The sequence below is a fragment of the Callionymus lyra genome, chromosome 14 (assembly GCF_982586985.1).
Source record: "Callionymus lyra chromosome 14, fCalLyr1.hap1.1, whole genome shotgun sequence".
Classification (NCBI taxonomy): Eukaryota; Metazoa; Chordata; class Actinopteri; order Syngnathiformes; family Callionymidae; genus Callionymus; species Callionymus lyra.
In genome coordinates this window covers 20,784,012-20,801,728 of record NC_141831.1, presented here as the reverse complement: position 1 = coordinate 20,801,728, position 17,717 = coordinate 20,784,012, and the positions used below count along the sequence as shown (strand labels likewise).

Below are 17,717 nucleotides of genomic sequence, written 5' to 3'. Positions count from 1 at the left end.
CACAAAATAAAATCTAAGTTAGCAAACTAGGATGATGAATTTCAACCTTTCGATACATTTACAATAACAAATTTGCACTTCTGGACTTGTTCTTTAGTTTAAACAATTCCTGAATGTCCAACTAGTCCTTCTTACTAAAATAAAATCACTTTCCGACTTCCTTTCCAACTCAGGAAAACACCAATGCCCTGTCATTGCCTCACTCCCTCTCTGTGAACTCATCGCTGGAGCCATGTAACTTTGCTGTAGCATGAACCTTGTGGCAAAGTTGCCACATGAGGCCTATTGACTTTATTAACGTGGACTTTTTTTATTTATTATAATTTCCCACATAAATAGAAAATATAGCTGTAAAAATATGTTGAATTGAATTGCATTTAAAAGTGTTTTTTATTTATTTATACTGTATATGGGAAAATAAAATTATTAATTTAGAAAATATAAATTATATAAAACAAACAGCTTATTTACCAAGCAGATTTGTTCTTTTTTTTGCCCAAGTTTTCATTATAAGGTTCTTCATTTCATATTTCCTCTTAAATAATATGGAACCCTTTATAAAAGTCCAAGTAGATAATGTAGCATCTTCCAACCAGTGTTGTAGCTGCTACTATAAAGTCATAAATACATACAGTGATTATGCATGACACCTATCATTGGAAAACTACCTTCTTCCGTTTTCAAAAAAATGTTTGGATATTCTGATATACATCGCTGAATTTTTACGAGGTGAGAAAATAAACATTTTGGGAAAATACGCCAAATATCCCGTAATCTGCAATAGTAGTTTTCCCTTTAATAAACCAATTAATAATTATTTTTGGGAGGAAATTAGAGTGCCCACGAAAACCACAAAGTAAATGATCCTCGCAAAAAGGTCACACGGAGTTCAAACCTTTGCTACATGGAAAACATTTGAAACCTAATGAAATCTTGTGTCATGAAATACTACTATGACTTTCCTTCGACGCGTAAAAAAAATCATCTTGTTAGAAAGATCAGGTTAGTGAAAAGGTGAGGAGTCAGAAAAATGACGGCTAAAACTAGTGCAACCATCACCCGTTAGCACCCATGCACTCGCTAGTGTGAAGAATCCAGCTACAGGTTCTGGGTCAGATAGTAGCAGTTTATGATTTGTTTAAGTTACGCTCAGAGGCGACACTCCCTCACATGGGAGATGGATCTGAGGAGTGGCGTTTTGAACTCTGAATGACTACGCTCTGCTGCGATCTGACCCATTTAGAAAAAAACATGCTCATGCTAGCAAGACCAGCCCCGCCGGTCGCACACGTCGCCACACTTGCATGCAGCGGAGTTGCAGCCGCCGTCTACCGCTAAGATAAAAAAACAAAAAAAACACATGCAGCTGGCAGACTATCGAGGGGCTTGCCAGTCTAAAGCGCCAACCTGAAAAGAAAGATGCGCTTTTGATGAGTCGCAGCGGGCCTTGCTCTGAGAAGGCCCGTCTGGGGCTGCAGAGTTGGGAAAATCCTGCGCGGCACGGACATAAAAATGGAGTAGAAAAAGAAGGGAGGAGAAGGAGGAGAGAAGGGGGGGAAAACGACAACAAAAACAGGAATCATGGTTAGTGAGCAAATTTCGGAGAAAAAGTTGGAGGCTCCAGTTACAGTTAGTCAAAGACTTATAACCGTCAGGATGATAAAGACACAACACTCAAAGAGCGAGTGCCCTCGGAAAAACAGTCTTGAATTTGTTGATAAAGTTCTTGAAACACAAACCCAAATGAGTAGAAGACAGTATATAACAGTATAAAAAGTACATCTGAAAACACATTAATCACTAGATTAAAATTGGTATCTTGGGTGCTGACTGAGCCACACAAGACAATATATGAAGCGATAATAAAAGTGCTGCCCTTAAGATGATCATCTGACGTGTAATCTGACCGTTGACCTGAATTGCCGTCTGTTTACCTATGTTTCCTAGGAGACCGTTGGCTCCGGTGTTTTGGTCCGGTTTTAGCGCGTTACCATCCTGACCGATCAACTCCAAACTGTCTTGCAAGCTGGTGTAAAGAGGAAGACAAATGGACCTGGGTTATGACCAGACGAGGTTGAGCGAGGACAAGATAAGAAGAGACGGTTGATAGCTGTGCTTACGTGTTGAGGCTGCCGTACACGCTGCCCCCAGTCCTGGCAGTGAACACCTTACTCAGCATCAGCTGAGGCGGCGATCTGATAAGTCGGGAAGAGAAAAGGTTAGTTTAAACAGAACCAACAGGGGGGGCTTCATTTTCTGCTTTGTACCTGATCTGGTGGATTTTTAAAGTGGAGCCTTTGTAGCTCATGGCTACGGAGCCGAACATCATTTCTCCCAGCATGGCCACGTCCGACGAACATCTGGCGCCCTGGAATCGACAGTGAAGTTTTAAATAACCGCTGCGCCTCATTCCAGGGGGCGTCTCGTTCTACCTGGTAACGAAGGCCGTGTTCTTTGCTTTCCTTGGTTTCCGACGCGCTGGACGAGGAGCTGTCCAAGGAACTAGTGCTGCCCCCTGTAGGCCGGAGTTGGCCGGACGAAGACTTTCGGAAAATGCTGCCATTAGAGCTCTGCAACACATTGGAACAAGTTTAAAATTCAAGTGTAGTTCAGTTTGTTCTACATCAGGCTTTTAAACCACAGAAATTTACCTGATAAGCCCCAAAAAATGAGTGCGTTCAAAAATTGTGAGACATTTGCATTCACACCGATGGTAAAGATGCTAAACCTACACAGCGGCAGAGGTGAGTTCACTGAGAGGGAAGGAGATGAACAGAGCACGTGTTTGGTGCAAGTTTTTGAATAACTATTGGGTTATAAAGTGAGTGGGAAAGTGATATCATTTAAGTTAGAAGCTAAGTTTTTGTTAGAACTTCGCAAAAAAAAAAAAACGGCAAAAGACAACAGCAGATGAAGAAATTAGAAGAAGTTCTTCTTTTTTTACATTTGAAGTGTTCCAAACATAGAAGCACCATTTTCTCAATACTTTTTTCTTTTTCCAAATATAGTTGTGAACAAAAAAAAAAAGGGGAAATTAAAATCCAATTACAACAAAATAAGGGTGAGTACCATAATAGATCATGAGTCACCGGGCTGATGTTCGTGAAAGTATACCAGATACGAATATTCTAATAGTTTATTTGATTCATCGTCATTATTTAAGTGCAAATGATTTCGATCCACTCCTCCGTCTTGGGGTCTTGAAATAGTTTTCTTTGCTCCCTATAACATAAGTCATTATTCTTTACGCTTTACAAATAATCTTTACTTACTTACTTATATATAATCAATATAATAAGAAAAGGGTTTTCTCCTGGAAGGCATTTTTTCCAAAAAGGGGATAATAATAATAATCATAATTTCCCGAAGGAGATCTCCAGAGGGATCAATAACGGTTTTATCTATAATTGGAGGGGAATCGAGGGTACAATTTCAGATACAATCTTTGTATGTTTTGCAAAAGACTTTATTTGCATTTACCGGAGAAACATTGATTAATCAAACTATATAAAATCAAGTTCCATTTGTGTTAAATTAAACCTTTTCTGTGTAACCTTTTCATTTAAAAAAAAAAAAGGCCAAAGTAGTTTCACCAGAATCGTAACTGTTGATAAAGGAAGAAACCCTGTTGAGTCATCCAGAGGCGAAGCTCAATCAGTCGAGGTCATGTGCTTCTTAACTTGGCAGCCAATTGAGGAGGAATGTATGCAGGAAGGGAGGGCGAGGGCTGCACGAATGTCTGCCCTGGAACACAACAAACTGAGGCTCATTAAAACAACTGTATTCGTTTGTATCTTATAAAATATCTTCTTGCTTCCAAAAGCCAGAGTTGCAAACACACACGTCGATATCCTGAGAATGTGTGTATGTGCGTTTCAGGCTGTGCACGCCCGTGTGTGTTTGCTGCAGTGCAGTGTGATGTGTGTATACACAGAGAGGCAGCATGTGACTGCCAGTCATATGACTCTTTCTGGAACTCGTGAGCGAGCCGCACTGCAACCACCGCCTCCCTCCCCCACTCTCCTTCCACCACAGCGCTGCCTCTGCCGTGTCACTCTTTTCTCTTCACTTTCTTTAACAAACTTCCATTTTAGCAACATAAAAGCCATTTCTCTAGACCTGTGAGTGTTGTGAGAGACTCAAATGAAGATAAAAAAGGAAAAGCCTAAGCTAGAATTGTTGTTTTAATATATTATTATATTTAAAAAATGTGACAGGCACTTTATTTTCTAAAATATTATTTTAAGGCCCAATAAATTCTCACACAAAGGAAAAATGTCCTGAAACATACATATCTATAGTTACATTTTATAACAATTATATAATTATTGTAACAATGTTTATTTGTATATCTTTATTTATGTTTGAAAAAAAACAGTTTAAATTGTATTTTTGCTTGACCCTCACTACAGTCAGGAAATGAGATCACAGATTCCCCTCAACTGCTTAATATTATGATGTCTAAGAACTAGCCTTGTCCAATGGATTAATTGGTTCATCCCATAAATATTAAATACTCTAAGAGTCACAGCTAGGACACGGATACCATAAGAAGGAGGACACTTCTGCTTTGCCAAATACATCAGCATAAATAGCATTTCGCACATCAAGATGTGCCAACACTTCATCTACATCTAGACTGCTCACTTCATAGTTTTGGGGGTCAAAGGTCAGGTTACCTGATGTAACCTGACCTTTGACCCCCAAAACTATGAACTATTATGAACAAGTGCGACAATTCAACCGACACGCACGGCTTCATTCTTGTTCATCACAAAAACCGGATTCAGCTCGAGGGCACTGACGCTCTAATGGCTACATTCAAGAAACAGCTCCAATGATTTGGTTACACTAAACTAGACGTGTCCGTACAGTAAGTTGTCGGACCGGTGTTGTGTACCTAATTGCTGCCGTTTACAAATGATGTTGTCATGTTACCCATAAGGCCGAGAGTCAGGAGCAACTCAGTATGACTCGTAAAATAAAAACTTTAAAATAAAAGCACAAGACAACAGCTTCAATTAATGGATGACTTGCATGCAGCTGCAGTACAGAGTTCACTGAGGGGGAGTGAGAAGCACAGATAGAAGTCTTGTGTTTTTGTTGCTTAAAGCAATTTCAGGTTTGGTTTAAAATAGTTTCAAGTTCTACCACATCCGCTAAAAAACACCTGGATATTTCAACTAGAGAAATAAATATAATAATAAACATCCAGGATTTTTCAGTTGGATTTTGTTTAATTTAAATTGTGACAACACCCTACAAAACTCAGGGTAATGTTGAGTAACTGCCAGATATTTTGCAACAGGGAAATAACATTCACTCACTTCCTCTCTTTTTTGACGTAAAATACGGTGACAAAGGGTGCATCAAAGACATTGAAAGACACGGCGAGCGAGCGAGTGAGTGACAGGGCTGTCATGGGAGAGTGAAAGAATGCTGCTTACACACAGTCAGCTGAGGCTATTATTATTGGAGATAAGAGCTCCAGAACAAACCGGTCCGGGTCAGACAGACGCATTAGCATGTCGTGGATCCTGGAGGTGTGCAGCGCTGACACACCGATAATAGAGTTTCTGTTATTACAACTGGCCTAATGCGGCTGGAGCGGATCCAAACACCACTGGCAACCGAGTTATCGCTTTAGAGAGTCATACGCCGACAGGTGATGAAAACAAACTCAGTTAAAGTCACATGACACGTGCTGCAGGTCACACCTGCGTCTGTTTACACCTCCTGACAACCACATGATCGCAGAGTGGAAATTATTTTAGGATCAATAAGGAAGATAAAGGAGAAAAAAAAAAAAAAGGGAGTGACTCAGAACGGCAAACACAGGACTCACTGTGACGGGGGTTTCCTCAGTGCTCCTCTTTTTGGCGTTGGAGTCGAAGAGGACGTTTCGCCCACGCCTCTCGCAGTCCTGGTACACGATGAGTCGGATCTGACTGGGATCCAGCTGGGGAATTGTCCAGCTAAAAACAGAAGATGGTGGTCAGCGTGGCGTGATCATATTAATACAACCAGACTGACAGATGCAATATTTATTTATTGTTACGACTGTATTTTAAACCATGAATTCTAAAGTTGTTAAAGGTCTTTAAGGGAATATAAATAGAGACGGGTGTGACTTACAATGAATGTCATTATTTAGAACTTAATTTAATCACATTTAAAAAAAGATTTCAGAGGAAGATTTAACTCTTTCTTCTCCATGTTTTAAAAAGTATTTTCCTAACTCAGACAAACACTCATCGACATCACAACATTGATTCTGATCTTCCAGCTATGGAACAAAAAGCAATTAAACTAAGAAATCAGATCGATACGCCGCGGAATTTCATCTGTTTTGTCAATTCACAAGAAGCGTCTGCAGGACATAAACTTCCCTCAGCTGCCACGATAATTAATATATAAAATAAATAAATGTATTAAATATCGAACCAATTCTTAACACTTTCTCCATTAAAAAAAACCCTATCTTAATCCCATTAGAGTAAAGCCCTTCCAATAGTTAGCTTAAAATATTGATTAGTGTAGACTCACTTTATATACATACTAAAGTATAGCCAAAATAACAGATTAATCACAGAACCTAATTTACCATAAATTTGGAACTAATGAGACTTAAAGGGCACCTTTTGTTGTCTAACCCCTGTATAAGTACAAAAATAAAAACTGGTCACACTTGTCATATCTTTTAACAATATTTCAAAAAGTCTTGTGAGTTGTTGCCATCAATAAAGTTTCAGAACTTAACTCAAACAGTTTCCTGTCCAAGTACCAAATCACTTGACCGAAACACACACACTTCATTGTAGATAAAAACATTTAATTCCCATTAATAATGACCATTATTGACAGCTAATGATTTGATACACGTGTAATCGTTAACACGTGTAGACATTGAAACCCCTATTAATAAATTTAGTGCTTTTGTGTTTTCAAGGAAGCTACAGAAACACAAATTTAAACATGATTTGTTTTGGGTTTGTAGAAATTCCTTATACATTTAATGTACATCACATTTTATTGGATTTTGTTCATTACGTTGCAATTAAATTGTAATAATTGACTATAAATCAGCATACGTTGGTATCAATAAAAAACAAATTAGTTATTTTAATTTAAAAGGCATTATTTATAAAAATAAAAATAAAAAATATAAAATGAAAGTTTTTTTAGTTGGGATATGCAGAAATAACAAAAAATAATGGCTCCAAAAAAACACAACAAAACATTTTTGTGATCAGATATCTACATTTCTCTATAAAAAATGATATCCCAGCTACTTGGGACAGCATCGATAACTATATACAGTATATTGGCACTGGTGCGGGCAGACATCTGCCTCCGCTCTAAGCAGGAGTGAAAAGCTCGTAATAAACCAGTGGGCACAGTTGAGCCAACTACACCTCATAGCTTCCATTCATCCAGCCCATACATCAAACCGGTGGGGAGTCCGAAAAGAAATACCATCGCCGCCACACAAGTATTTAGTAGCACAGTAGCAGCCAAAGAAGGTTCAGTAATACCACGAGGTCACGGAATCTGCCACTGCAGGCACTCGGAACAAAAGCAGGTATGAAAGCAGTTACGACTTTGGCTAGAGTCATGTGGTCTACGAATTCTGCAACACCAGAGCCAAGTACTCGGACAATACTGCAAATATGTTACTGTAGGAACAATGCTATGTATCACAAAATATTGAAACGTTGCTACTGTGTTGTGATATGTATCGAATTACCAGATTCTTGCCAATATACACTCCTATGATCTACCTCTTCCTGTCTCTTCTCAAAGCTAGTATTTTTTCTCTAAACTCTAAAAGTCTTCAAAATAATTTTCACCCCCACATAATGATCTGGTCCGACCTCATGTTGATGGACGACAGATTGAGCAAAGTTCTGCTCTTCTTTCTGCTTTTGGGGAAAGTTGGCTGTGACACAGATGAATGTAAGTTGGAGCGACAAATAGACGTTGCTGGACTTTCTTTCCTGATCTGACAGATAAACTGGTCACAGACATGGATGTCCATCTGAGCCCCGGAACTAAATATACCTTTTTATTGCGCACAGACAAGAGTCTTGTAATGGCAGTGTTTATGGCAAACGGGAGGGGTGGGAAAGGACAGTTAAGTCCAATTTGCATGCCACCAAAACGCCTGCACGCTACGTTTCAATCACAGATCGGGATACCACAGTGGTCAGGGTGTTCCATGAATGACTTACCCAACATCAGTTCAAGAATAGACACTCGACAGTCAATGGTTTGTGAACAAGGAGAAAGAACACATCAATTAAAGCTGCCTTGAACCACAATATGAGATATTGTTGTTTTATTTTAAGTCAAAATTGTATTTTTCTTCACATATTTTTACCTTTAGTTTTTTTTTTTCATTTACCGTATTTTCCGCACCAGATTATAAGGCGCACCTTCAATGAATGGCATATTTTAGAACTGTTTTCATAAGTGGGGCGCACCGGATTATAAGGCACACTTTGTCGTTTTGAGAAAATTAAAGGCTTTTTTTAAGTGCGCCTTATAGTGCGGAAAATACGGTAGTGTTTCATTTGACAATTTTATAATTTGCTTCTCTTAAAAATCATCCTGTTTATATTTATTACATTATAAATATAACTTTATCAAACTGTATTTTTTTTTTATATTTACAACAAGATAATTTAAAGTGTTTAAAAAAATAATAATAATAATAATAATTCCATACGTACAATAAATTTAATTTCAATTCTACTTGCATTGATGTATTTTATTAGGCATAAAATGTATTTATTTTGTCATAATGATTATTTAGATTTCAGCTCTGTGTTTGATGGGTACACACGTAGGCACTGCAAGAGTTCAAGTGCCTCATGTGGCCCCGAGGGAGCTGGGTAGTTGCCCACCCCAGATTTAGATTGTGTTGAGGTACAAGTTAAGTCCAACATTAGAGTTTTTACAAAGCATCTTGTCAAGTTTTTTTCGCCAACACATCTCGAATTCTTCTGTATCCAATGTGACGTGGGTGGAGGTTTAAATGCTCGCTGGAAACTCTAGCTGTGAACCCAATAGCAGTGCTAAACGGGTGACATAATCCTGGCCAATGCACTTATAATGAGATCCAATGACATCCAGGAGGGCCGGGTCATGCTCTTCCCTGTGCGAGAGGTCGGATCGTGTGGTACGACTGCTTTCTGGGGGACTATTTTAGTTACAGCTGAGAAAAGTGAGTTAATTTAACTGAAAATATGTAGTTTGGTGCAACCATTTCACACATTATTCAGTTAAAGAGTTGGTTTGGAACAAATCTGCTCGAAATAAACAGTGAATATGACAAATCACTCCAATATCCTTCTAACAGGAATTAAGAATATATAAAAATTCTAATATGAGATGGTGGCGTCAGTGGACCAGCATCATGTCAATCCACGAGGCGGCTAAAAACAACAAATACCTTTGGACCAAAGTATATATTTATACTTAACACATGACTTCTCTTCTACTTCATTTACTACCAAGATCAATCGGCATTACCAGAAACTAATGCGGGTGCAGAGCACACGGTTGGTCTTAAGCTAATGCTTGGACACAGGTTTAATCCAGCTACTACAGACCTGGGCAAAGTTCAATGCGGCCCTTTGACTGTATTTATGCGGCCCTCGTAATGTCAAAGTATGATCATATATAAATGGTTCTAATGCATTAAAAGTGTATTTTGTATTTATTATTCATTTACTTTTGTCACATAAAACTTATTTCCTTTTTCCCTCCTTTTTGTGTGTAATTTTTGGAGTATATATTAATTCCTTCAAAATATTTTTTTAAAGTTCGTTGAAGAGATGTTTTGAAAAAAACTCATATATACAAGAATAAAATTGCAACTTAATGACGAATGTCCTTTTTTTAGGGATTTTCTCGTCTTTCTTTTTGCTCTACGGCCCCCAACAACATTCACAGAATTTAATGTGGCCCAGGAAGAATTTTAATTTCCCACCCCTGAGTTACTACCTTGATGATTCTGCATCTTTGTAAAATGATTTCTCTTCAATAGCCATTCTTGTCCAAGTTGTTTATACGTTTTATTTGGTTATCTGGACTTTTATAACACAGTGACTGACATAATAACTCAGCACCACACTGTCGGAAAACCGAACTACAATTCCATAAAATCTCTTCCATTACGAGTTACAGTACGTGTATTTATTTACAAAAGGAGTTAAATTAATTGGGTCATTTCCCATTATAATCTTCCTGGAAACTTCAAAAAGTCTATGAGAAAACCGTCTCCGACCCACTGCTGTAAAGCAGTTTGGTGGTCATGTGGACCGTCATCGAAAATAAAATAATAACTAAATGACTTTTCAAAATCAAAGTTATCAATGAAGAAGATACAAACTAATAATGCTAATATGTTACTCATTATTAGTTTAAAACCTTTTTTTGTTACAATCTTGTTATGGTTCATTCAAACGTTGGGAAGTTTGCAAACAAAGATTAGGATATTCCGATTCACAGATACACTTAAGTACTAAACTAACTATTAGCATTGTCGGGTAATAGCTCTGCTAATATTGACCTGGCGAATGCGAGATCACAGCTCCGGCAATTCTCTTCAAGTCCAAACACAACTTGGAGATTACAGCACCATGATGGAACTATAACTGAGAGAATTTTTTTTTAAATACATTTTTGGAGGCGCGAAAGAGTGGCGAGAATAAAAGAAACATGGAAGAAAAGAGAGGGATGATTCAGTTAGCGGAGGAAGCGTCTGATCACAGGGCTTGTGACTGTCAGAGCGCTGACGGAGGAGAGAGGGAGTCATTCATAAAAGCAGCACATGACTTCATGACTGTTACATACTTGCACTGCCTCAGCATTGACGTCTGCATTAAAACTCAAGTAAAAGAAAGTTCACATTTAAGGGTCTTAAGCGATCGTCTGATCTTCAATATTACAAATACTATAATTATAGTAAAAACCGGGAAAAAACATTGGAGGTGTAAAATATATACCAAGAAGTGCCTCATTAATTTAAAAATATGATCAAAATATTCAGAAAAACCACAAATTTATATCGTTAAGTCCACTTGGCCAGAGTAGAGATCGTACCTGAACTTCATCGCGAGTCTGTCGGTCCTTCCCGGGCCCTTTCGCTCTCTACTCTCTCCTCGCCACCCTTGGCCAAAGCAGGCTCTAAGAATAGCGCTGAACTAAATTCACACAACATGAGCCTGTCAGGTGATCGTAGGAGCCGTGTGTGAGCCGGACACTACAGCAACAGCAACAGCAGCCCATGCCAGAGAGCAGGGCTCTGATAGAAGAGGGACTTGTTTGTGTGCCCTTTATTAATCCAGCCCTTTGTTCTTCTGTCGTTTTTTTTCCGCACTTTCTGTTCAATCCATCCTCCTGCTGAGAAAACTGTGTACAAAGACTTTCTTAAAAAACACAGAAGCAACACCTCGCATTACGAAATAAACCGACATCCTGCAGCACGTGCATTAGAACGTCTTCAATATTGGCCAACAATTTAAAAAGGACAAATTATTCAAAAATAATAGTATTTTCTTCAGCAAGAACAATAGAACAATACACTGGCCAAATACATTTATGTATACATTAATGGGTAATTCAGATTCATATTTTCAAGGGACAAAACACAAAAAATACTTTAGAAACTTTAAAAATGTGAATACTATATTTAATTGTTTGCCTTTAATAAATAGTAATAAAGTTTATCCATATATCCATCTATCTAGGATTTTCTAATAAAATTTAGGTTAATAAAAAAAAATACTGCAATTTGTCCATCAAGAATATCAATAACCAACTTAAAATAAATGTTTTTATATAACCAATTTTTTAAAAAGATGTTTAAAAGGTGTGGAGTCAGCCTTGAAGAACGACAACTGTATTTTCCTTTAAACTAACCACAGAGATACTTAAATTCGCCTCCAGAAACGAGGAATCTTTTTTGGGTTTAGACCATTACTTTATGTTAACGGTTATTGCTACAGACTCTTCAATCAATAAAGGTTTTAGTTTGACAGGACTGCTCTCGCAATATCAAATAAAGATCAGAGGGATCAATACAGTTTTATCCATCTATTTATTATTAACAAGAAATGTTGGAAATTATCCATGTGTTAGAATAAAAACTGAAATTTTAAATAAGAGTCCAATATGATATTGCTCATGCAAGAGTGATATAGTTGCAACTTATTTTCTCTTATTAATTAACAGCATCATTACAGTTAAACATTTGCAATACTTGTAATAATTTCAAAAGCATGATGAGAATAAAAGTGTACGACTGTGGTAGATGTCATGGAAGGCACTAACAGGTCCAGGTGTTAACTGATAAAGGTCAAAACAGAGCAACCAAGTTTCCTTTACTGTGACATGTCTGACGTCAGACTCTTACTGACCTCAGGGAGCCCTTGTGTTCTGTCAGACACTACAGTGTGTGTGTGTGTGTGTGGCGGGCAGTTACATAAATGCAAAGACCTGCTGCAGCCTGTCCTACAAACATGACATAATGGCATTAATACGTTCTCAGAGCCGTGTCCTGTTGACCTTGCGTGTTGGGTCGACCGTTGAAAATCAGATTGAACCTCAGCAGGATTCTATCAGATAAGACAAAAACTTTGTCACGGTGCCGTGACAAAGAAAGAAAACGTGGCACATGTGCTTAAAGGCTTGCATGCCTATTATAAGACCACAGGCAAACACAATTCAGTTGTTGCAGAACTAACACCGACAGCTACCATTGCTTTGCTCAAGTGATGACATTTGAAACATAAAGTTGCAGTTATAAAGGCGATGACAAAAATGTTGCTTTCAAGTTGTACAGATGAAGAAAAAACAAATCTACTCTGGGTACCGTCTGGGTTCAGGCTCTTCTGCCAAATCTCTGCACTCTACGATCAACAACTAAAGGCCTTTACACTCAAACTCAATCACCCTAGAGAGAAAAAAAAGTCAATTCATTGAAAGGGTTATGATGGACCTAGAAGTCTAAAGAGGATGTGATAAATGTCTACACTTGAATGCTAATTTGGCATAAAGCATCTCTGTGGTTTGTGTCAATAAATATACTTTTCTCCACCAACGCATAACACAAGTGGTTACTCTCATCAAAGCACATCCACTTCCCCAATCTTTCATTCAGTTTCCTTCCATCTGAATCAAGTGTGTAGTTTGTATTTTTAATCATCTATATAAAATAATTGAATTTTTTAATTTACAAAAATATTGTGCATTTGTGTTGCAATTACAATTTCTCAGTCATTACGTCCTCCGCAGCTTAAAAGGACGACAAAATCCTGCGAGATCCGAGCTATGACTGAGGACAAGAGGATATGAAATGAAATCTCTGTGGACAAGAGGTTACGAGAGTGAAACCCTTTTTCAGTGGGCGGGGCTTAAGCATATTTTATAATGTAAATCAAATTCAAAGAAATTCTAATGTAAATATTTCAATAAAAAGATAGTTTTGTACAAACAGACACATGATGAGTACAATAGAAATCCAAGATCAATTTAAGAGACACTTAGATCAACATATCAGTTGCCCTTCAAATTATGAAACAGACAAAGTCAAGTACTTGGGCAACACTATAAATATATCATTGCCACTGTATTGTGTTGTGCATTTTTTCCAATACACAACATTATCACACATCAGGACCAGACTATGTCTGAAGTTTCAAAATGCAGATACAGCAGAGCCACAAACTGATTTGATCAACTACTTTTGATGTTAGATTAAGAAACTCAAAGTCTACTTTTGGTAACCTAAATTGCAGTTTTTTTTAAGTCAGCACTTTCTACATAGACATGTGATGGTTTGCACGGCCATGTCAGTGTGCTCTGTGGGTAAATACTGCCGACGCTGTTCTAAGATAACAAGAAATTCTGCCAAGCTGATATGTGTACACTTACTCACAGATTGCAAATGTGTATTTAAGCATGTGTCACATGTTATTCCCTGCGACTTGACAAACACTCCAATGTGATACAGGTTGTGTACACAGGTACACACAACAAAAGAAGGATAAAGAAATTTGCATGATATGACAAGTTGCTCTTTGTATTGTATTCAGGTTTTTTTTTGGTTTTTTTAATCAGGCACTTCTGCATTCCAGCATCGCATGATACAACAACCTTGTACTCACACATAAAACATTTAAATTATGACTGACAATCACGTAGCCCGAAGGTGGATTTAGCCAGTCTTTCCACTCGCAGATAAGTGTGTGTGTGTAGTCCTTAATCCTTAATATTTCGTTCATAAAACAGTTGAAGAACAGCGTGGAAATAACTTATCAGAATCTGAAGACAGCAGCTGTCTTAAGAAATGACACCGAATTCGTTGTGCTTGCATTCATGGAAGCAAGTGAGAGTCGCTGACAAACTATTCCAATATGCTGAGATACCATTGCCGCCTGAAACCCGTGACTGAGTTAAGCCATATGACCAAGTGTTGAACTCGTCAGTTTGAGATTGATGAAAGCTCACATGATCCTCAGAGTTACGAAAGTTACCCAATCGGGAAGTTGAGACACTACTTGTCCTTACAATGTAATGAAAGAGGCCAAAGTATTTCGGACTAATTAGTAACAAGGATCGACGGATGACAAGTGTACCCCTATAAACTGATAGGGATTTAACTAAGCGGTGAGAAAATAATCAAGGACTAAGACAGACTCCTGGATTAGACAGCTATTCTCTGGCTGATATACAGTTGGTAATCGGGGATTGATCCTCTTGCCAAAGAAGCAGCTTTTTAAGGAGTTCCTTCTATGGTCAGCAAACCTGTTGTCCTAAATGAAATCTACAATAGAGAAAGTGATTAACAAGTTATCTTTAACAATGACTTTTTGGGGCAGCGTCATGTTCGTTGCCCCATTGCCTTTTCAGAAACGCCAATACAAATGTAGGTCCTCAATATAAGGCTTAAATCAAAGGGTTATATTCTGCTATATAGAAAGAAATATAGATGAGTAAGCTTCAATGCTGGCAATATTATCTTGAGTGTTTTTATGCCATGCTGTGTCCTCAGGTGTTTCTACACCATCAGCATCAAGAAAGGCTGGTCATGGTGGTCTACAAATCTTGCCTGGGTGCTTTCCTTGTGTAGTGTCCAACTTTGAGAAGGCCCCCGGGGGAACCCAGGACACAGAGGAGTGACTACATTTCTGAGATGACCTGGAAAGCTCCTGTGTTTTAGCCAAGACCAGCTGACTAAGTTTTATGGGATGACAGATGTTCGGACCTCTTGAATATAGTCGCCAGCAATAGGAAACAGATGGATCAAACACTAGCCCAAGTGCTTACTGTCTATTGCATTGCGGATCGGGTTTAACTGGCATGTGACTTATATTTTAGTCTAGTAAAATAGATATGAAATGTGTATCAAAATGATAAATACATTTGTAGTAACAATATATTATAGTTCTTTGTGCTGCAATATAATCAATGCACTGATTGTAATCATGCATATTTTACTTGACTACAAGAATAAATATAAAATAAAAGGAGTGTAAGACAATATCAAAAAAAAAATGTAATATTCACTTGATTTTGCTTGTATTTCTTGTATACAAATACAGATCCCTCCGTTTGAATTTAGTTAGCAGATGTTAGGCATGTAACAGGATTGTGTGTTTACTATGCTATGACCGTTTTCCTGCCAGAAAAATTATTTAAAAGAAACGCAAATATTGTTGTAAATCCTTTGTTCATCGTCTTTGTTACCTACTAGTTGTTTTTTTCAGTAAAAAAAATCAACACATCACCAAGTTTTGATCATGCATCGGTACCATAGTATGCCATCAAAAGACAAAGAATGATTTGATACCTGGTAGTAAAGCATTTCGGTAACCTGAAAAAAAAAACGAAGCCCGATACCCAACCCTAGACTCAGGTGTCATATTTGCCACCTGGTGAATATCACCAAACAACGACTTAAGCTACTATTGTTATCGACTAGCTAAGCAGGCAAGTGTACCGTAACAGGTTACCATTACAGTTAAAACTTTTATTTTTATAAGCTTTTATTAGGCGTTATTGGTGGTTAGGTCAAGTGTAACTGTCATTTTCATTATAGAAATGTAATTTTCATATTTAAAAACAACTAAGAATATAGGAAGAGTATCATTCTTTTTATATATTCATTTTATAATAATGACATTAAGCATAACTTGAGAAATCGAGCATTTGTTGTTGGATGTTATGTACCAATTCTATAAGGCACTGTCCAATAAACAACAATGTAAATAAATAAATAATAAATAAATAAACAAGTTTAAACTTGATACACATTATTGATACATTGTCAGCTTTTTTTAAAGCTCATGAAGTGGACTTGACAGGCACATTGGCAACAGTACAGAGGAAGGTGCATCATCTCTAATGCAGCATTTTTTCTGAGTCAAACCAGGTCACAGAGCCAGACGTGGTGAGCATCTCCACACAAAGACCATCTTTCAACCGTTTCAGGATCGGTTATTATACGGTATAGCATGACATCCTCGTAGGATTCAGTGTGTCTTCCATCGCTACAGCACAGCGTGTCCTCCTCATGTGAGAGTCTGACTCACTTGTACTCTGGACCGAGTCCGTCTCAGAATTCTGATAAAACAAAACCCAGGTCTTGCCCCCCAAAACCACCGCCTGACGGTTGGGGGGACAAAGAGAAAGGGGACCGTTAATATTTAGGGAACATGGCTTCGTTATAAATTATTTTTATTTATTATAAAAGCTGCTTTCCGTGAGCGATACTGAAAGTGTATTAGTATAAACAACGAGCAGCGTGTACATGCTAACAGGCTAGCATGCTAACAACACGTCACGCGCGACTCTTCCCAGAGCCCGAAAAAACAAAAAAAACGCCTTTATTTCTATTTATTTAACATATTATTTGTCTCCCTTTAAAGGCTCGTTCACGACACACACGGGGGGGGGAAGTTCCCGGACACACGGAGGCGGCTCACCTGAACGCAGGGTTCTCCTTGCTGCATCTCGGGGGAGGCGACGACAATCTCTTGTTAAAAAGTTTCTGGAAAAGAGTCGGAGGCATTATGTACCTCTGAGGTACAGAACGTCTCCTGTTCCCTTGGTGTATATAAAAAAAAAATAAAAAAAAATCTAAGCGCGAATCTTCTTTCTTGTAACTGTCTCCATGGGTGTCACAGTCATATGACATGCATTAGTCACAGGAGCTCCTTGGTAACACACTCCTTTTTTTCCCATTGGCTGGGCGGGAGAAGTCGCTGCTACAAATTCTCTGATTGGTCACTATTTTTCGCCTGTGCGTCACGAGGTCTGGGGACTCGCTATGTTGATGTTTGAGTCGCGGAAATGGATGACGTTGTCTCCTACTTCCGGGATAACAAAGGATAATCATCTCGATAATATTTACATAAAAATACAGGGATATATTGAGTTGAGATCACAATCGATCTTTTTGATATAAATAACAACATTTAAAATTTTTACATTTTGTTTATAAAATAATCTCCGTGCACTTTTTCAAAAGATAAGGGAGGTGTATCTCCATGGAAACACATTACGATAGAAATATTTATAATAATATTATTAATAATTGATGAAGGAAGAGGATGAACTACGATCCAGTCAACTGGCGACAACAAAGGAAAATATGATCTAAAAAATACACCTATAATAAAAGGAAAATTTCTCGCATAACCAACACA

The 17,717-nt window shown here is 37.9% G+C and overlaps 1 protein-coding gene across 3 annotated transcripts in view; it reads right to left on the bottom strand.

The window, feature by feature from the left end:
• fnip1 (folliculin interacting protein 1) overlaps positions 1-17,298 on the bottom strand; it is a 32,723-nt gene extending 15,425 nt beyond the window's left edge. Inside the window, exons 1-7 of one of the 3 annotated variants that reach the window (XM_087807778.1) lie at positions 16,995-17,298; positions 5,846-5,975; positions 2,433-2,570; positions 2,268-2,368; positions 2,121-2,195; positions 1,935-2,026; positions 1,408-1,491 (exon numbers count right to left, since the gene is read on the bottom strand). In XM_087807778.1, coding sequence (XP_087663904.1) covers positions 1,408-1,491; positions 1,935-2,026; positions 2,121-2,195; positions 2,268-2,368; positions 2,433-2,570; positions 5,846-5,975; positions 16,995-17,206 — 832 coding nt within the window. In that variant the 5' untranslated portion in view covers positions 17,207-17,298. Of the gene's footprint in view, positions 1-1,407; positions 1,492-1,934; positions 2,027-2,120; positions 2,196-2,267; positions 2,369-2,432; positions 2,571-5,845; positions 5,976-11,109; positions 11,350-16,994 lie in introns of those variants that run through there. The other 2 variants (XM_087807780.1, XM_087807779.1) reach the window with 2 other exon arrangements.
• Positions 17,299-17,717: the final 419 nt, after the last annotated feature.